We start from the raw sequence: 21,285 nt of genomic DNA on the forward strand, positions 1-21,285 counted from the left end.
CAAATTCATCTGATTATATAATACATTCTGGGATACATTCAAATGTAGGTATAGAATTGGGGTGAACAAATGTTACCTGACCACCACTGGGAACGGGTATGCTGCAGCGTGTTACTAATACTTGGGCTCTCATAACAAACAGGCCAGTATTCGCGATTCAAACAGTACTAGAGTTTGGGGGGCTGAAAAGCGATTCCAAGTGGTACAGTAATACCACGCTTTTTCCCACCTCAAATTTCATGAGTCCTACATCAGTAGCGGGCCGTGGTGGGAGTGCTGCTGGGCGCTGAAGTGTGGTGGAGGAGGGGCTGAGTATGGGTAGTAAACTACGGATTACGGCCGATTAGAGGTTCAAGTTCAAGTTCTGAAATTTGTATAGCGCACTACTCACCCAGAGGGTCTCAAGGCGCTTGAGGGATGGTGGGTGCGTTATTTATCGAATAGCCAGGTTTTTAGCTGCTTTCTGAAGGAGGGGTGGTTCTGGGTAAGGTAGAGGTGGGTGGGGAGGGAGTTCCAGGTTTTGGCCGCTAAGTAGGAGAAGGATCTTCCTACCATGGTGGCTCTGTGGATGCGCGGAATTGCAGCGAGGGCTTGATTGGATGATCGTAGTTGGCGGGCGGGTTTGTAGAAGGATAGTCGTGTGTTGAGGCATTCGGGTCCTGGGTCGTATAGGGCTTTGTGTGCGTGGGTGAGGAGACGGAACGTTATTCTCTTGTTAACGGGGAGCCAGTGGAGTTCCTTCAGGTGACCGGAAATGTGAGCTTGACGGGGGATGTCCAGTATGAGTCTGGCTGAGGCGTTTTGGATGCGTTGGAGTTTATTCTGTAATTTGGCTGTGGTTCCGGCGTAAAGGGTATTTCCATAGTCCAATCGGCTGGTGACTAGTGCGTGGGTGACTGTCTTTCTTGTTTCGGTGGGGATCCAACGGAAGATTTTTTTGAGCATGCGAAGGATGTTGAAGCATGACGATGAGACGGCATTGACTTGTTTGGTCATTGAGAGGGAGGAGTCTAGGATGAAGCCCAGGTTACGTGCGTGATCTGTAGGTATGGGTGCGTTGCCCAAGAGTCGTCCCAGGCAGAGGGGGATGATCCTAAGATGAGGACTTCCGTTTTGTCTGAGTTTAGTTTTAATCGGCTGTTCTTCATCCATTCGGCTACATCTTTCATTCCTCTCTGTTGATTGGTTTTGGCGATGTTTGGGTCTTTGGTGAGGGAGAGGATCAGCTGGGTGTCGTCTGCGTAGGAGATGATGTTGAGGTTGTGTTGTCGTGCGATGGATGCGAGGGGACTCATGTATACATTGAAGAGGGTGGGACTGAGGGAAGATCCTTGTGGTACGCCGCAGATGACTTCGTGGCCTCTGATTTGAATGGGGGGAGGCGGACTCTCTGGGTTCTTCCGGCGAGGAATGAGATGATCCAGTCCAGAGCTTTTCCTTGTATTCCGACGTTGCTGAGGCATTGTATGAGGGTGCTATGGCAGACTGTGTCGAAGGGGGCGGAGAGGTCAAGTAGGATGAGGGCAACTGTTTCCCCGTTGTCCAGTAGCGTTCGGATTTCGTCTGTAGCTGCGATGAGGGCAGTTTCGGTGCTGTGTTTATCTCGGAAGCCTGACTGTGAGGGGTCGAGGGAGTTGTTGGATTCGAGGAAGGCAGCGAGCTGACTGTTGACGGCTTTCTCAATTACTTTGGCTGGGAATGGGAGGAGTGAGATGGGGCGGTAGTTCTTAAGTTCAGAGGGGTCTGCTGTGGGTTTCTTCAGAACGGCGCTGAGTTCGGCATGTTTCCAACTTTCCGGGAAGGTAGCGGAGTTGAGGGAGCAGTTGATGACGTCTCGGAGATGGGGTGCGATAATGGAGTCTGCTTTGTTGAAAATGTGGTGGGACATGGGTCGGTTGGCGATCCTGAGTGGATGGAGTTCATCAGGCGGATGGTGTCTTCAGTGATGGAAGAATGAGGCTAGGGAGTCGCAGAGGTCTTGGGAGTGAGTGATGTCGTTGGTGCCGGCGGTGGGGTTGGTAAATTCTTTGACGATGTTGAAAAGTTCCTTGCTGTTGTAGGCGTTGTTGTCGAGTCGATCCTTGAATGCTGATTTCTTGGTGGATCGGATCAGTTGGTGGTGTTTGCGGGTGGCGTTCTTGAGGGTGGCCAGGTTGTCAGTGGTTGGGTTTTTTCTCCAGACTTTCTCGAGGGTGCGACAGAACTTCTTGTTGAAGGAGCAGTTGATGACATCGCGGAGATGGGGTGCAATGATGGAGTCTGCTTTGTTGAAGATGTGGTGGGGACATGGGTCGGTTGGAGAGCCTGAGTGGATGGAGTTCATCAGGCGGATGGTGTCTTCAGTGGTGATTGGGTTCCAGGTGCAAAGGTTGTGAGTGCTGTTTTGGTTCGGATGTGGGTGGAGTGGGCTGTTCTTCGGACTGGTTTTCAAAGCTGTTATCTATGTCGGCGATTTTGTTGTGGAAGAAAGAGGATAAAGAGTCGCAGAGGTCTTGGGAGAGAGTAATGTCGTTGTTGCTGGCGGTGGGGTTGGTAAATTCTTTGACGATGTTGAAAAGATCCTTGCTGTTGTGGGCGTTGTTGTCGAGTCGATCCTTGAGAGCTGATTTCTTGGTGGATCGGATCAATTGGTGGTGTTTGCGGGTGGCGTCCTTGAAGGTGGTTAGGTTGTCAGTGGTTCGGTTTTTTCTCCAGGTTTTCTCGAGGGTGCGACACAACTTCTTGGAATTTTTAAGGTCATCGTTGAACCAGGGGGCCTTTTTGTTACCTTGTTTAATCTGGTGGATTTTCAAGGGTGCTAGTTCGTCAGCGCAGAGGGTGATCAATTGTGTGAGTTTGGTGGCGGCTTGGTTTGAGTCCGATGAAATGGCGGGAGGGTTTTGGTTAAGCGATGTGGTGAGTTGGTCGGTGGTGATTTTATTCCAGTTTCTTCGAGGGATAGGTTGTGGGGGTTTGTGAGTCGGGGTTTTCTTGTAGCTGAAGTGGACGCAGCTGTGGTCCGTCCAATGAAGAGCTGAGGTGTGATCGAAGGAGATGTGTTTGCTGGAGGTGAAGATAGGGTCGAGCGTGTGACCGGCTAAGTGGGTGGGGGTGTCAACAAGTTGTTTGAGTCCGAGATTGGCCAGGTTGTCCAGAAGGGTGGTGGTGTTGCTGTCACTTTTCTTTTCCAGGTGGAAGTTGAGGTCTCCCAGTAGGATGTAGTTCTCGGAGGTGAGGGCATGTGGGCTGATGAAGTCAGTGATGTCTTTGTTGAATTGTGTGCGGGTTCCTGGTGGTCTGTAGATGAGGGTGCCTCTAAGTGTGGTCTTGGGGTCGGTGTGAATCTGGAAGTGAAGTTGTTCAGCGGTTGCGAGGTTGTCGTCGGAGCTGGTCGTGATTCGGATGGTGTTCTTATGGACGATGGTGATGCCTCCTGTTTGGACGGTGCAGTCTTTTTGGATGATCTTGTAATTGTCCGGAATGGCTATGGCGATGTTGGGTGCTGATGAGGCGTTCATCCATGTTTCATTAAGGAAGTCGACGTCCGGTGATGTAGTGTCGAGTAGATCCCAGAGTTCAGTGGCGTGTCTGTGCACCGAGCGGGTGTTCAGCAGGATGCACTTCAGGTGGTTAGAGTCGGTGCTGTGTTTGGGGGAAGTGGAATTGGTGTGGGTTCTGATGCATGAGAACTTGCAGGAGTGGCAGGTGAATGGTCCATGGGTGTATCCTGGGGTGGCTATGCAGCATTGTGGTATGCGTCCGGGGTTGAGGGTCAGGAGGGAAGCGGCGTTGTACGTTATGCGGGAGGAGAGTGTACTGCGAGGACCAGGGGGTCTGGAGCTGGGCGCGGTCCAGGCATGGACGGGCGTAGACGGGCTTACCTTTGGCGCACCTTCGACGCGCATGGGGGCGCAACCGCTGCGCGTGAACGCTGCACGCAAAGGCGTCTGTCATATATGGGTAGTGGGAGGGGAGGGGCGAGGGAGGGTGAGCTGGGAGGCGGGAGCGGGGCGGAGACCCGGGCAGAGAGTCACACAACAACAACAACAAAAACAAAATGGCAGGCAGCCTAAAGACGAGATACTAAGCAAATGCGAAGCAAATGGTAGTGGCTCCGGTAAATGACAGGCACCCCTTTAAATTAACAAGCAGGCAAATGAAACGTTATTAACAGCGCACTCTGACAATCTAGCGCTACGAAGTCTCAATGGATACAAGGATAAAGCAGTCAAGGCAGTCTAGCGCTACGATGTCCAAATGAATTAAAATGCAAAACAATTAAGGCAGTCTAGCGCGCTCCTATGTCTAGCAATACAGATGAGTAGATTAATTTCGCAATATCCGCAGCGAAGCGCTACGATACCAGGCTGCAAGGCAGGCAGGGCGGGGGACAGCGTGGGGAGCGACCTCGTCTGCAGGAAGCAGGATCGGTCACAGCTCTAACGCGAGAGTGTGGGCCTAATGGTATCAGTGGGAGGGAGGGTCAGCTGGGAGGCGGGAGCGGGGCGGAGACCCGGGCCGGGAGACACACAACAACAACAACAAAAACAAAATGGCAGGCAGCCTAAAGACGAGATACTAAGCCAATGCGAAGCAAATGGTAGTGGCTCCGGTACAGACAGGCACCCCTTTAAATTAACAAGCAGGCAAATGAAACGTTATTAACAGCGCACTATGACAATCTAGCACTACGAAGTCTCAATGGATACAAGGATAAAACGAATTTCCTTGCGCACGCTGCATCGCCACAAAATTTGTTTTATTTATTTATATTTATGTTCACTTACCTCTAATCGGCCGTAATCCATAGTTTACTACCCCCGACCCTGCCCCTCCCCCGCCGCATGTGAGCACTACCACCATGGGCTGCCACTGCCTTGCATAAAGTATGTGGGCGCGTACCATACATTCTGAGTTTTTGAGCTGGAAATGGGGGAAAGCAAATGGTAATATTACGCTACACCCTACTCTGAGGGGAGGAGCTTTCACTGGTCTCAGTGGTATTGGTACTTACTGGAAGAGGTAATGTTACTCCAGTCCGTGTAATGAAGCCCCTTGTATAGTGTAATTTGAAGAATACGTTACATTCTAGAACGTCTGTACGTGAAATACTTCTAAATATTTTACGCCTTTGCCCACAGGATCCATTTGGTGACCGACTGAAGCGCATCATGAATGCAATACATGTCCATCTGGATGATGACGAACTGCAGGGCACAAAGCTGGGTACCCAGATCTATGAGCAGAGAATTGTGGAGCTAGAAAAAGAAGGTAAGTACAAGTGATGACGTGTAAGGGTAGGTCAAACCTTGGGGTTGGATGTGTTTTTACTACACCTTTATTGCTTACTGTTTGCATAATACATAGCATTTCTGATAACTCCTTACTTCCCTGGAAAATTAAAGCATACTTTGTGCCTGCTAACTTTCTCTTAATACAATGATTTGTTATGTTTCACTTTCTGACTATTGATTAGCAGTAAGAAACACACTTCCGCAGTTACCTTTTGGCCCTATGTGATAAACACAGGTCTGCAGTAACATTTTCTGGTACTAACTTTTAGACATGGAATATGAGCAAATTTTTATGCATTTATTTTTATATAATGATATTAGGTTTGAGGCTTCCGTTTTGTCCGAGTTCAGTTTTAAACGCCTGTTCTTCATCCACTCGGCTACTTCTTTCATCCCTTCGTGTAGGTTGGTTTTGGCGGTGTTTGGGTCTTTGGTGAGGGAGAGGATCAGCTGGGTGTCGTCTGCGTAGGAGATGATGTTGAGGTTGTGTTGGCGTGCGATGGATGCGAGGGGACTAATGTATACGTTGAAGAGGGTGGGACTGAGTGATGATCCTTGTGGTACGCCGCAGATGACTTCGGTGGCCTCAAATCTAAAAGGGTGGAGGCGGACACTCTGGGTTCTACCTGCAAGGAACGAGATGATGCAGTCCAATGCTTTTCCTTGTATTCCGACGTTGTTGAGGCATTGTATAAGGGTGCTATGTCAGACTGTGTCGAAGGCTGCGGAGAGGTCAAGTAGGATGAGGGCAGCTGTTTCTCCGTTGTCCAGTAGTGTTCGAATGTCGTCTGTTGCTGCGATGAGGGCGGTCTCGGTGCTGTGTTTGGCTCTGAAGCCGGACTGTGAAGGGTCGAGGGATTTGTTGGATTCGAGGAAGGCGGCGAGCTGACTGTTGACGGCTTTCTCAATGACTTTGGCAGGGAATGGGAGGAGCGAGATGGGGCGGTAGTTCTTAAGTTCAGTGGGGTCTGCTGTGGGTTTCTTCAGAAGGGTGCTGAGTTCGGCATGTTTCCAGCTTTCCGGGAACGTAGCGGAGTTGAGGGAGCAGTTGATGACGTCTCGGAGATGGGGTGCGATAATGGAGTCTGCTTTGTTGAAAATGTGGTGGGGACATGGGTCGGTTGGCGATCCTGAGTGGATGGAGTTCATCAGGCGGATGGTGTCTTCAGTGATGATTGGGTTCCAGACGCAAAGGTTGTTGGGGGGGGGGGTTTAGTTCGGAGGTGGGTGGGGTGGGCTGGTCTCCGGACTGGTTTTCAAAGCTGTTATGTATGTCAGCGATTTTGTTGTGGAAGAATGAGGCTAGGGAGTCGCAGTGGTCTTGGGAGGGAGTGATGTCGTTGGTGCCGGCGGTGGGGTTGGTAAATTCTTTGACAATGTTGAAAAGTTCCTTGCTGTTGTGGGCGTTGTTGTCGAGTCGATCCTTGAATGCTGATTTCTTGGTGGATCGGATCAGTTGGTGGTGTTTGCGGGTGGCGTTCTTGAGGGTGGCCAGGGTGTCAGTGGTTGGGTTTTTTCTCCAGACTTTCTCGAGGGTGCGACAGAACTTCTTGGATTTCTTAAGGTCATCGTTGAACCAGGGGGCTTTTTTGCTACCTTGCTTAATTTGATGTTTTTTCAAGGGTGCTAGTTCGTTAACGCTGGGGGTGATCCATTGTGTGAGGTTGGTGGCTGCAAGGTTTGGGTCCGATGATTTTGCAGGAGGGTTTTGGTGGAGCGATGTGAAGAGTTGGTCGGTGGTGAATTTGTTCCAGTTTCTGCTGGGAATTGGTTGTGGGTGGTTGTGGGTCGTATATACTAACAGGAGGGGGGAGAGAGAGAGTCAGTGGATTCAGTCTCCCGAGTCATATGCATAAACAAAGTGGAATCCACTTAGGTGATAGTGATCCCTAAAGTGATGGGGAACACACAGTGTTGTTTAAATGCCCCTCACACACCAACAGGCCCCTTGGTGTCATGCTTCATCATCGGGGCCTTCGCACCCCTCTACGGGATGCGGCGTGCTACGACTCGCGAATACGCAGGAGCACTTGACGTGAACTATGTGTGGGGGTGTGTGTCTTATATAAGAATGTGAGTGAGGTGAGGTGAAAAAGTGAGAGGTTAAAAAATACCTGGCACGTGGGAAGAAAAAAACTTTATTAAATCCCCGGCTGGTATTATTAAAATTTAAAGTGCAGGGCGTGGTTATAAAAAGATACGTATTAGGGTATCAAACCACTGTATTAAAAGTCAACATGTTTCGGAGGTCAAAGCCCCCTTCTTCAGGACAAGGGTGTATGCACTTACCCTCCCCTTACTCACATGTAAAATGTAAAAGTGAAAAAAATAAAATTACCACAATGTGTAATGTTCCTCACAATGTTATATATAAGAGTGAGTGTCGTTGCGCCCAGTTGGCGTAATAACCTGTGGAGACAAAACCATATATAAACAAACAATTTATCACAGGTTTAGGGGAGAAGGATAAATCTTCTCTGAAAAAAACATCAGGTGAAACCAAAAAATAATTGGAATCCTGGGAAGAGAAAAAGGAAAAAAGACACTACACACACATACACACGCATACCAACACAAATTGCTGCTCAGTTGGAGCAGAACACAGAGAACAAAAGATCTTACTTAAATTTCACAAATAGAGGACTTCATGAGCCTTTAACGTGTATTGGGGAATCCTTCCTAATCAGAAGCCTAGAAAATCAAAGGTTCAGTAATTCAATGGGAGAACTCAGTCAACTGAGCGCCACAAGAACAAAGTAAAAATGCTACTCTCGAAGGTCTTATAACTCACGGTTACAGCAACAGCAAATCGCCTGCCATCCCTCAACGTGGCTCCGATGAAGTGAGCAGCAGAGGGATTCGGGCCTTTAAATACACTTGTCTGGGGGTAATTAGTGAGGGTTAATTGATTAACGCAAACCGGTATAAGCCCAAATACGGAGAGAAATCTCCAAATGCCCGGTGTTGCGCTAACATCCTACACTGATTCCTCGCGCATGCGCACACGGGAGTCAAGCAGGCGCATGCGCGGTAGACTAATGCGATGCGCATGCGCACAAGTGAACGCTTCGTGCAAGATGCGAAGCTAGCGATGTTTGGAAATGGCAGGTTCTAGAGCGCATGCGCACCTGCAAATGCTTCGTGAAAGGACGCGAAGCTGGTGATATTATGTTGAAATGCTCGGTGATGGCCTAGTTAATCCCAAACGCCACAAAGAAAAATACCCTATTTAAGGGGTGTGCCTACCATTCTTAAAGAGATAGTTTTAAGAAAGACTGTGGTCAGGGGGTGAGGGGTTGAGGCCAGGTCCAGAAAGGGTTCAACATCCATCTAAAAAACGATGGTATCAAGTTGTGCTGATATAATTAACCCTTCTGGTCCACAACAAAAATAATATGCAACCATATGAGTATATTGACCAAAGATCTTTGTAAAGAGTGGGCAGATCTAGTGATTATCTGAGAAGGTTCCATGGAATGGAATCGTTCAGTCCAGTGGTGTCGGTCCCCAACCGAAACACCCACCGTTGTTCTTTTTCCAGCAGACCTGTCTCAGAGGGCAGTTGTTCAATAACTGTCCACTGTAGCTCATTAACACAGTGTTGATTTTCAATAAAGTGGGTTGACATTTTGGTAGTTTGTTTTTTGCACCTGATGTTACTCTTGTGTTCATTCAACCTGACCCTGACCGGTCTGGTGGTCATTCCCACATATTCCTTTCCACAAGGGCAGGTGATTAAGTAAACTACATTTTTGCTGTTACAGTTAGTAAATGCACGCTGTTCCCATGTGGTGCCATTGGAAAAGGTTAGGCTCTGCGATTTTTTTGTGAGGTGGCAGTTATTACAGTTGCCACATGGGTGATGCCCATGTATGCCTTGCAGCCTAGTCTGATCTTGGACAGGGGGGGACGGTCGAGTGTGGACCAGTATGTCCCTCAAGTTCCTACCTCTCCTGTGTGCAAAGAGGGGTTTCTCCAAAGTCAAGCCACCACTCGTTAAAGTGCGCCAATGTTTGTGGACCAGTTTAGTAACTTGGTTGCTGACCGGGCTGTACGTGGTAACACAGACCGTCCTGTTAGCGGCTTCCTCCCTTGGTGGATTGTCCTCCAAAAGGGCATCCCGGTTGTTGTTACGTGCTCTGATACATGCTTTTTGGATTACCCTTTCCGGGTATTTTCTCTGTCTCAATTTAGCACTCAGATCTTTCGCTTGAGTTTTGTATCTGGCCACATCGGTGCAGTTGCGCCGGAGGCGGAGGAACTGCCCATATGGAAGGTTCTCTCTCAGATGACGGGGGTGAAAACTGTCAAATCTGAGGAGACAGTTCTTAGCCGTGGGTTTGAAATGTGTTTCAGTTTTTAACATGCCGGCTTCGTGGTAGATATTCAAATCTAAGAAAACCATGTTGGTATTGGATGCCTGGTAAGTGAATTTTTGACTTTATGTCCACCATTTGGAAACCACCAAAATCCTGCACCAGGACAATCCGCACAGGACAAGGATTCGTTCATGGCGTAGGTATATTGATGATGTCCTGGTAATCTGGGATGGGGATGCAACCATGATAACTGATTTCATCACCTGGCTCAACAATCAGAATGCCTTTTTAAAATTCACTTACCAGGCATCCAATACCAACATGGTTTTCTTAGATTTGAATATCTACCACGAAGCCGGCATGTTAAAAACTGAAACACATTTCAAACCCACGGCTAAGAACTGTCTCCTCAGATTTGACAGTTTTCACCCCCGTCATCTGAGAGAGAACCTTCCATATGGGCAGTTCCTCCGCCTCCGGCGCAACTGCACCGATGTGGCCAGATACAAAACTCAAGCGAAAGATCTGAGTGCTAAATTGAGACAGAGAAAATACCCGGAAAGGGTAATCCAAAAAGCATGTATCAGAGCACGTAACAACAACCGGGATGCCCTTTTGGAGGACAATCCACCAAGGGAGGAAGCCGCTAACAGGACGGTCTGTGTTACCACGTACAGCCCGGTCAGCAACCAAGTTACTAAACTGGTCCACAAACATTGGCGCACTTTAACGAGTGGTGGCTTGACTTTGGAGAAACCCCTCTTTGCACACAGGAGAGGTAGGAACTTGAGGGACATACTGGTCCACACTCGACCGTCCCCCCCTGTCCAAGATCAGACTAGGCTGCAAGGCATACATGGGCATCACCCATGTGGCAACTGTAATAACTGCCACCTCACAAAAAAATCGCAGAGCCTAACCTTTTCCAATGGCACCACATGGGAACAGCGTGCATTTACTAACTGTAACAGCAAAAATGTAGTTTACTTAATCACCTGCCCTTGTGGAAAGGAATATGTGGGAATGACCACCAGACCGGTCAGGGTCAGGTTGAATGAACACAAGAGTAACATCAGGTGCAAAAAACAAACTACCAAAATGTCAACCCACTTTATTGAAAATCAACACTGTGTTAATGAGCTACAGTGGACAGTTATTGAACAACTGCCCTCTGAGACAGGTCTGCTGGAAAAAGAACAACGGTGGGTGTTTCGGTTGGGGACCGACACCACTGGACTGAACGATTCCATTCCATGGAACCTTCTCAGATAATCACTAGATCTGCCCACTCTTTACAAAGATCTTTGGTCAATATACTCATATGGTTGCATATTATTTTTGTTGTGGACCAGAAGGGTTAATTATATCAGCACAACTTGATACCATCGTTTTTTAGATGGATGTTGAACCCTTTCTGGACCTGGCCTCAACCCCTCACCCCCTGACCACAGTCTTTCTTAAAACTATCTCTTTAAGAATGGTAGGCACACCCCTTAAATAGGGTATTTTTCTTTGTGGCGTTTGGGATTAACTAGGCCATCACCGAGCATTTCAACATAATATCACCAGCTTCGCGTCCTTTCACGAAGCATTTGCAGGTGCGCATGCGCTCTAGAACCTGCCATTTCCAAACATCGCTAGCTTCGCATCTTGCACGAAGCGTTCACTTGTGCGCATGCGCATCGCATTAGTCTACCGCGCATGCGCCTGCTTGACTCCCGTGTGCGCATGCGCGAGGAATCAGTGTAGGATGTTAGCGCAACACCGGGCATTTGGAGATTTCTCTCCGTATTTGGGCTTATACCGGTTTGCGTTAATCAATTAACCCTCACTAATTACCCCCAGACAAGTGTATTTAAAGGCCCGAATCCCTCTGCTGCTCACTTCATCGGAGCCGCGTTGAGGGATGGCAGGCGATTTGCTGTTGCTGTAACCGTGAGTTATAAGACCTTCGAGAGTAGCATTTTTACTTTGTTCTTGTGGCGCTCAGTTGACTGAGTTCTCCCATTGAATTACTGAACCTTTGATTTTCTAGGCTTCTGATTAGGAAGGATTCCCCAATACACGTTAAAGGCTCATGAAGTCCTCTATTTGTGAAATTTAAGTAAGATCTTTTGTTCTCTGTGTTCTGCTCCAACTGAGCAGCAATTTGTGTTGGTATGCGTGTGTATGTGTGTGTAGTGTCTTTTTTCCTTTTTCTCTTCCCAGGATTCCAATTATTTTTTGGTTTCACCTGATGTTTTTTTCAGAGAAGATTTATCCTTCTCCCCTAAACCTGTGATAAATTGTTTGTTTATATATGGTTTTGTCTCCACAGGTTATTACGCCAACTGGGCGCAACGACACTCACTCTTATATATAACATTGTGAGGAACATTACACATTGTGGTAATTTTATTTTTTTCACTTTTACATTTTACATGTGAGTAAGGGGAGGGTAAGTGCATACACCCTTGTCCTGAAGAAGGGGGCTTTGACCTCCGAAACATGTTGACTTTTAATACAGTGGTTTGATACCCTAATACGTATCTTTTTATAACCACGCCCTGCACTTTAAATTTTAATAATACCAGCCGGGGATTTAATAAAGTTTTTTTCTTCCCACGTGCCAGGTATTTTTTAACCTCTCACTTTTTCACCTCACCTCACTCACATTCTTATATAAGACACACACCCCCACACATAGTTCACGTCAAGTGCTCCTGCGTATTCGCGAGTCGTAGCACGCCGCATCCCGTAGAGGGGTGCGAAGGCCCCGATGATGAAGCATGACACCAAGGGGCCTGTTGGTGTGTGAGGGGCATTTAAACAACACTGTGTGTTCCCCATCACTTTAGGGATCACTATCACCTAAGCGGTTGTGGGTCGTAGTCTTTTTGTAGTTGAAGTGAACGCAACTGTGGTCTGTCCAACGGAGAGCTGTGGTGTGATTGAAGGAGATGTGCTTGCTGGAGGTGAAGATTGGGTCGAGCGTGTGCCCGGCATAGTGGGTGGGGGTGTTAACAAGTTGTTTGAGTCCGAGATTGGCGAGGTTGTCAAGAAGGGTGGTGGTGTTGCTGTCGTTGTTCTTTTCCAGGTGGAAGTTGAGGTCTCCCAGTAGAATATAGTCCTTGGAGGGGAGGGCGTGTGGGCTAATGAAGTCAGCGATGTCTTCGCTGAATTGTGTGCGGGGTCCTGGTGGCCTGTAAATGAGGGTGCCTCTGAGTGTGGTCTTGGGGTCGGTGTGGATCTGGAAGTGAAGGTGTTCATCGGCTGCGAGGTTATCGTCGGAACTGGTCGTGATGCGGATGGTGTTCATTATGAACGATGGCGATTCATCCTCCTGTTTGGTTGATGCGGTCCTTTCGGATGATCTTGTAACCGTCCGGGATGGCTATGGCGATGTCGAGCGCTGATGAGGCGTTCATCCGGGTTTCTGTAAGAAAGGCGATGTCCGGCGATGTGATGTCGAGTAGGTTCCAAAATTCAATGGTGTGTCTGTGGACCGAGCGGGTGTTGAGCAGGATGCACTTCATGTGTTCAGTGTCGGAGCTCTGTTTAGAGTATGTGGATTTGGTGTGGGTCCTTATGCAGTCGAACTTGCAGGAGTGGCAGATGAAGGAACCATGGGTGTGTCCTGGGGCGACTTGATAGCAGTTTGGGAATCTGCCGGGGTTAAGTGCTGAGAGGGTAGCGGTGTCTTACGTTATGCGGGTGGAGTGGATTTTGCGGGGGCCAGGGGGTTTGGTGCTGGACGCGGTCCAGGCGTGGACGGGCGTAGACGGGCTTACCTTTGGCGCGCATGGGGCGCGTCCGCTGCGCGTGGACGCTGCGCGTCTGTTGCTCTGACATATGTGGATAGTGGAGGGGCGCGGGCGAGGGAGGAGCAGCTGGGAGGCGGGAGTGGGGTGGAGAGACGGGCTATGAGGCACAACAACAACAAAATGGCAGCAAGAAGAGAAAGCGAAACAGGGCGAGACTGGGGCACAATCTGTGGTGACTCCTAGATATGGGCAGAGGCGCAATCGGGCACAAATAAGTTTAAAAGCAATGCGAGCAGTGCAATATAATGTAGGTTCACGCTACCAGGCAGCTACAAATAACAATGCAGGCAATGAGAGCAATGCAAAGGCACTATAGCGCTACGAAATCACAAAGAATAACAATGAAATAGCGCAAATGATAATGGCAGCAAAGCGAGCGAAGCGCAGACCAACTTTCAGCAGCGGTGATCAGAATGAGCTTGAAAGCGCTACGATACCAAAAGCCTTGGGAGCGTGGGGAGCGACCGCTTCTGAGCGAGTCAGGAGGGTCACAGCGCAGGAATAGACGGAACGGTCTACAGCTTTCTGTGGGAGGGAGGAGCAGCTGGGAGGCGGGAGCGGGGTGGAGAGACGGGCTATGAGGCACAACAACAACAAAATGGCAGCAAGAAGAGAAAGCGAAACAGGGCGAGACTGGGGCACAATCTGTGGTGACTCCTAGATATGGGCAGAGGCGCAATCGGGCACAAATAAGTTTAAAAGCAATGCGAGCAGTGCAATATAATGTAGGTTCACGCTACCAGGCAGCTACAAATAACAATGCAGGCAATGAGAGCAATGCAAAGGCACTATAGTGCTACGAAATCACAAACAATAACAATGAAATAGCGCAAATGATAATGGCAGCAAGGCGAGCGAAGCGCAGACCAACTGAAGATTAAAATACAGTGGTGTAGTGTTAGTAGGTACATTTCAGTTAAGCATAAGGTGATCCTACGGTGTATATAGAGTTTGGGCCACTGAAAGTTATATACATACTCTCAACTCGCCTCCTTTGCTCATAATAGTTTGGGAAAAGAAGTTGGTGAGAGGCGGTCGTCCTCCGGTCCCTGTGTGCAGTCTGGAGTAAAAGACGCATATGAAGAGGATACACATTCCCTGCATTTCAGCTTCTCAATCAGGAAGAGGCTTATTTGAGGAGTTTGGTCCTGCTCAAAGAGATTGGCTGTACGTTGTCCAAAATTTGCATCCATGCACTCTTAGTGTGTTTTCAGCTTGTGTATTTGTAACCCATACCAGAGGGTTGGAGCACACTCTAGGCACCATTTAAAGTTTGACGAATAGGATACTCCATCACAAACTTGATGTAGAATCCTGTCCGCTGTATCATAAATACATTATATCCTACGGCATTTATAATACAGTAGATGGGATATCCACCATGGTTGTGACTGTGTATCCAATCCACCAGAATTCTGGTCCTAATTCTGTTTTCTCTTGTCCACATTAGGGGACTGATTGTGAGTTTTCCCCTGCAGTGTCGGGTTACTCTTCCTGGTCCTTCTTCTCTGTTGGTCTCTAGTGTCTCAGCAGAGAAGGGGGGTCTCTGTGGGAGGGCTCAGAGCCATTTGAGCACACCCATGGGGTGATCTTGGGTGTTTTGGGATTTTAACACAGTTATGGGATGTTCTGTGACCTCCATCAGGCCCCCTTTGTCTGGTCCGCTACTATGTTGGTGGATTTGATGAGAGCTGACTATGTTGAGAGTTGACACAAGATGCAGGGATGTTCTAAAGGTAGCACAGTCCTTTATTCTGTCCATGACAAATGTCTTCGAATTTTACTCGCGTTGACTTGATTAAAATTATCATTTGACAGGAATTTCCACCCTGGCATTCAGTGGCAAATGTGCTAAAACCACAAGCTCTCCATATAAGAAGATGAAAACCTCTGGTTTCTGTAGGAAGCAGGAAACACTACGGAGAATCCACTGTTGGAACTACTTAAACCATAATTTCCCTACTTTAGAGGAACTTTCACTGGTGGATTCTCCTCTATATTTAATTCTCCATCCAGAAATGAGAGGATTTTCCTTTACTGCCCACTTCTAAACCTTGCTTGACGTCTATTTTCTGCTGCTGTTTGATCAAAAATACACTTCCGGGTGACAGCAGAGCATGCTGCCTCGTCTTGCTGGCCATGCACATTCTCCACAACCTCTCTGATGCTAGAACTGGAACCAGCCCATCCTAAGCCTTTCATGTACACGGACCAATATGGGGCAATGGTTGGAATTCACTGTGCAGTTTATACGCTTATGTAAGTTAGTGTATAAAGCTTTTTACCGACATATGCTTTTTAAACTGTCAGGGAAGCCCATGTCTAACATTTTATATGTGAAAACAAACGTGAGGAGGGTCAAGAGGGGATATATTTAATGACCTGTCAACTTATGCCCCAATAATAGATCCAAAACACGAAAAGGAGACCAGGTCAATTGATGGTGTACTGTCCTAAATGGTGGATCTGAATCACAAGGACACCCATTTGGATAGATATATTGGGTTACACTAGGCTGAAAAAGTCCCATCAGACCACCCTCTTGGCGGTATATCATCATTTGGGGATGGCAATTATTCCATGACCCGCCTATGTGACAGTGCGGGAAAGGAAATCAACGTATTCTGCCACCATAGTGTCCAAAATGAAATGTGCAAAAGAAAAGAGCAGTGCTATGAAAGAAGTGATACTTAAAAATGACTACCTAGACTAAGGAAATAACTTGACAGCAAAAGTGTAGGTGTCATGGTTAAAAACACGCCTAGTAGCGAGAAAGTAGAGCTACATTATGGCGCTGCGTGGAATGGTCGACTAGTTTCAGCTGTGTAGAGAAGTGCTCCAGCTTTCATTAGGACCTTAAATAGAGTACGCTACTGCAAGATAAACTAAAGGGTGTACAAGTATACGGAAGCACAGATTGCATCAGAATACTATATAAATAGAAAAGTATCACCCAAGACTTGGAACCTCTGTGTCCTCTGCAGACAGGAAAGACATGTTCTACCTGTCGAGTAAGCAAAAGATACCATATATGTATCACCCCACAGGTGACCACATAACTCCACATACACCATCAAGACAAGAATACACCTGCATGAACAATTTGCGTCCTGCATTTCAAATAAGCATCTTAGCTTTATCACAAGGAGGTATTTCCTCACAGTGATACTTACCCAGCTTTGTGTGGGTGATAACCTCACCTTACCCGGCAACTGCTCGGGAAATTGAGGCCCCGCTCTAATGTGTAAAAAAAGGAAAGAGGGGGGACACAATTAGCAACAATCCAGAAGTGTCCAGCCCTCTAGCTATATACACAAACCCAAAATAACGTGTAATCGACTCTTGACTGCCCAAACATTACCAAACCCTGTCAAAGAGCCCGCACCAATTGTTCATTAATGCATAGGAAACTAACCCTCAACAAATGGGGTAGTAGTTATACCAATGGTGACCATATATCACATTTTTAACTCATGGTGTCGATAGCACTATAGTATTGCTGTGAGGGAATGCTGCCAAACCGAAGAGTGTCCAAACCTCAAGTGCAAGACCCAGGTATAATTGCTAGTATACAAATGAACTAACCGTAAAAGCAGTCATTAACATTCATGCATAAGTTGCAGATATTGATTCAACAAAGTAATCAGACCTGTCCACTCCCAGCATAACCTCCGCACATATAGGGTGTTAGAAACTTAACCTAGACCTCTAACAACATAACTATTCAGTCAGTTCTCTCTGAACTCACCTGTCCGTCGGTGCCTCTGCTCAAAGTCGAGCGGAAGTGAAGGCACCGAAGGAACTGCCTGTTAGGTTTTAAAACATTGAGGCTTCCTGTTTGGTCAGCCAATTACGGCCGGTGTAAGGACCAAATTCTAGGTGTGGCTAGAACCGAAGGAAAACCTCTCCCGCGTATATCGGGAAGGGAGCCAGATCTAGCGCGACCAGCACTGATCAAGCCGAGCATGCGCAGAGGTTCTCAACTTCAATTCTGGGAGCGCTATACTCATGCGCATGCGTGGAGCTGTTCCAGAACGGCCGGAGTAACGTAATAAAAGATGGAATGAATTCCAACCAGCGTGTATGCTGTAATATATTGGCTCAATGGACCATTTTTCTTTTTACCTCAGGAAAATATATCCCGACGGATTGGAAATTAGAAGGAGCTCGCTGGTCTCTAGGTAGGCGGTGACAGGTTAGTGTGCTGCACACACCATGTATAGTGAAGCAGGTAGATGGAAATAGCATTTCAAGTGATCCGGGGCAAGGAAAATGCCCGGTTCTTCTACAAAACAAGGTATAGCCAGGGAGGCTGTCCAAGTGTAATCACTGATAAGTTCAAAAACCACGGTTCTGCACAATAATCCAAGTGCCTGGACTGGAGGGTTCCAGCAAGACAGGGGTCAGGCTGAAGACAAGGGTGGCAAAAGGGCAGGACGAGTCACACACAATTTAATTTAGGTGAGCTTAAATGATGCAAACAACGAGTACGTTTACATCTGAAAAAACGACCCGCAACTAAAAGTTGCTCTAGATACTTGAAAACAAACGTGAGGAGGGTCAAGAGGGGATATATTTAATGACCTGTCAACTTATGCCCCAATAATAGATCCAAAACACGAAAAGGAGACCAGGTCAATTGATGGTGTACTGTCCTAAATGGTGGATCTGAATCACAAGGACACCCATTTGGATAGATATATTGGGTTACACTAGGCTGAAAAAGTCCCATCAGACCACCCTCTTGGCGGTATATCATCATTTGGGGATGGCAATTATTCCATGACCCGCCTATGTGACAGTGCGGGAAAGGAAATCAACGTATTCTGCCACCATAGTGTCCAAAATGAAATGTGCAAAAGAAAAGAGCAGTGCTATGAAAGAAGTGATACTTAAAAATGACTACCTAGACTAAGGAAATAACTTGACAGCAAAAGTGTAGGTGTCATGGTTAAAAACACGCCTAGTAGCGAGAAAGTAGAGCTACATTATGGCGCTGCGTGGAATGGTCGACTAGTTTCAGCTGTGTAGAGAAGGGCTCCAGCTTTCATCAGGACCTTAAATAGAGTACGCTACTGCAAGATAAACTAAAGGGTGTACAAGTATACGGAAGCACAGATTGCATCAGAATACTATATAAATAGAAAAGTATCACCCAAGACTTGGAACCTCTGTGTCCTATGCAGACAGGAAAGACATGTTCTACCTGCCGAGTAAGCAAAAGATACCATATATGTATTACCCCACAGGTGACCACATAACTCCACATACACCATCAAGACAAGAATACACCTGCATGAACAATTTGCGTCCTGCATTTCAAATAAGCATATTAGCTTTATCACAAGGAGGTATTTCCTCACAGTGATACTTACCCAGCTTTGTGTGGGTGATAACCTCACCTTACCCGGCAACCGCTCGGGAAATTGAGGCCCCGCTCTAATGTGTAAAAAAAGGAAAGAGGGGGGACACAATTAGCAACAATCCAGAAGTGTCCAGCCCTCTAGCAATATACACAAACCCAAAAAAACGTGTAATCGACTCTTGACTGCCCAAACATTACCAAACCCTGTCAAAGAGCCCGCACCAATTGTTCATTAATGCATAGGAAACTAACCCTCAACAAATGGGGTAGTAGTTATACCAATGGTGACCATATATCACATTTTTAACTCATGGTGTCGATAGCACTATAGTATTGCTGTGAGGGAATGCTGCCAAACCGAAGAGTGTCCAAACCTCAAGTGCAAGACCCAGGTATAATTGCTAGTATACAAATGAACTAACCGTAAAAGCAGTCATTAACATTCATGCATAAGTTGCAGATATTGATTCAACAAAGTAATCAGACCTGTCCACTCCCAGCATAACCTCCGCACATATAGGGTGTTAGAAACTTAACCTAAACCTCTAACAACATAACTATTCAGTCAGTTCTCTCTGAACTCACCTGTCCGTCGGTGCCTCTGCTCAAAGTCGAGCGGAAGTGAAGGCACCGAAGGAACTGCCTGTTAGGTTTTAAAACATTGAGGCTTCCTGTTTGGTCAGCCAATTACGGCCGGTGTAAGGACCAAATTCTAGGTGTGGCTAGAACCGAAGGAAAACCTCTCCCGCGTATATCGGGAAGGGAGCCAGATCTAGCGCGACCGGCACTGATCAAGCCGAGCATGCGCAGAGGTTCTCAACTTCAATTCTGGGAGCGCTATACTCATGCGCATGCGTGGAGCTGTTCCAGAACGGCCGGAGTAACGTAATAAAAGATGGAATGAATTCCAACCAGCGTGTATGCTGTAATATATTGGCTCAATGGACCATTTTTCTTTTAACCTCAGGAAAATATATCTACACGGATTGGAAATTAGAAGGAGCTCGCTGGTATCTAGGTAGGCGGTGACAGGTTAGTGTGCTGCACACACCATGTATAGTGAAGCAGGTAGCTGGAAATAGCATTTCAAGTGATCCAGGGCAAGGAAAATGCCTTCATGGTGTATGTGGAGTTATGTGGTCACCTGTGGGGTAATACATATATGGTATCTTTTGCTTACTCGACAGGTAGAACATGTCTTTCCTGTCTGCAGAGGACACAGAGGTTCCAAGTCTTGGGTGATACTTTTCTATTTATATAGTATTCTGATGCAATCTGTGCTTCCGTATACTTGTACACCCTTTAGTTTATCTTGCAGTAGCGTACTCTATTTAAGGTCCTGATGAAAGCTGGAGCACTTCTCTACACAGCTGAAACTAGTCGACCATTCCACGCAGCGCCATAATGTAGCTCTACTTTCTCGCTACTAGGCGTGTTTTTAACCATGACACCTACACTTTTGCTGTCAAGTTATTTCCTTAGTCTAGGTAGTCATTTTTAAGTATCACTTCTTTCATAGCACTGCTCTTTTCTTTTGCACATTTCATTTTGGACACTATGGTGGCAGAATACGTTGATTTCCTTTCCCGCACTGTCAAATAGGCGGGTCATGGAATAATTGCCATCCCCAAATGATGATATACCGCCAAGAGGGTGGTCTGATGGGACTTTTTCAGCCTAGTGTAACCCAATATATCTATCCAAATGGGTGTCCTTGTGATTCAGATCTAACATTTTATATGTACATATATGGAAATCATGGACCAGCTGTCATGTCAGAGTGGCAGTCCCTTTGAAGACCCTCTGCCATGGTTTGGTGATCTGGAACCTGTTTTTACTCATTCTAAAATGGCCTCCCTGTGTAAATCCATTGTTGTGACGCGTTGCCTTGTACTTTTATTCCCCAGGAGCAGTGGAGGCCTGCAGAAAGAAGAGGGTCTGTGCGTTGCACCTACGAAAATACAACGACGCACTCCTGATCCATGACACCGTCCAAATGATTGATGCTTTTAACGCCCTGGAGACATTCTACATGAGTGAGAAACTCAGAAAAACACAGGATGACCCCACAGAACAGTTCCTGTTCCGGATATTCGACGGTAAAGGAAGTATTTAAACGGGAGACCACAAGTTCTCCTTTCCTAAAACCCCATAATACAGAATCTCTTCCAGCCCTCTATTCAACCCACCAGTCATCTACATTATGTGGAAAACCCCTTTCTAATGATGTCATCTAACTCCTATACTTGAATTTATTGCAAAAAATATATAAAACTGATGTTAATTCATGGAATGTTTTTCCTGACAACATAAGACTAAACCTAATGAAATAAATAAAAAAAAAACACTGGATTTAACCACTGATCCTGGGTTCTGGAGTAACATGCTACTTACAGTCCGTAAAGCATTTCAACGCCTGTAAGTGGTAGGACGCTCTCTATAAATTACATTATAGCACAATCCTTTTGCTGCAACATTATATTCCAGCAGATCTTACAGTAACAAGTAAATGCTGTAGATCTGCT

At 46.9% G+C, this 21,285-nt stretch overlaps 1 protein-coding gene across 2 annotated transcripts in view; it reads left to right on the top strand.

Annotated features, from left to right (window-relative positions):
- The window catches only part of LOC147717191 (ATP-dependent RNA helicase DHX58-like), a 144,066-nt gene that overhangs the window by 66,013 nt on the left and 56,768 nt on the right, over nt 1-21,285 (top strand). For both annotated transcript variants that reach the window (XM_086924142.1, XM_086924141.1), the window contains 2 exons: nt 5,121-5,250; nt 20,668-20,859. In XM_086924142.1, the coding sequence (XP_086780268.1) occupies nt 5,121-5,250; nt 20,668-20,859 (322 nt within the window). The remainder of the gene's footprint in view (nt 1-5,120; nt 5,251-20,667; nt 20,860-21,285) is intronic.

The sequence above is a fragment of the Lissotriton vulgaris genome, chromosome 5 (genome assembly GCF_964263255.1).
Source record: "Lissotriton vulgaris chromosome 5, aLisVul1.2, whole genome shotgun sequence".
NCBI lineage: Eukaryota > Metazoa > Chordata > Amphibia > Caudata > Salamandridae > Lissotriton > Lissotriton vulgaris.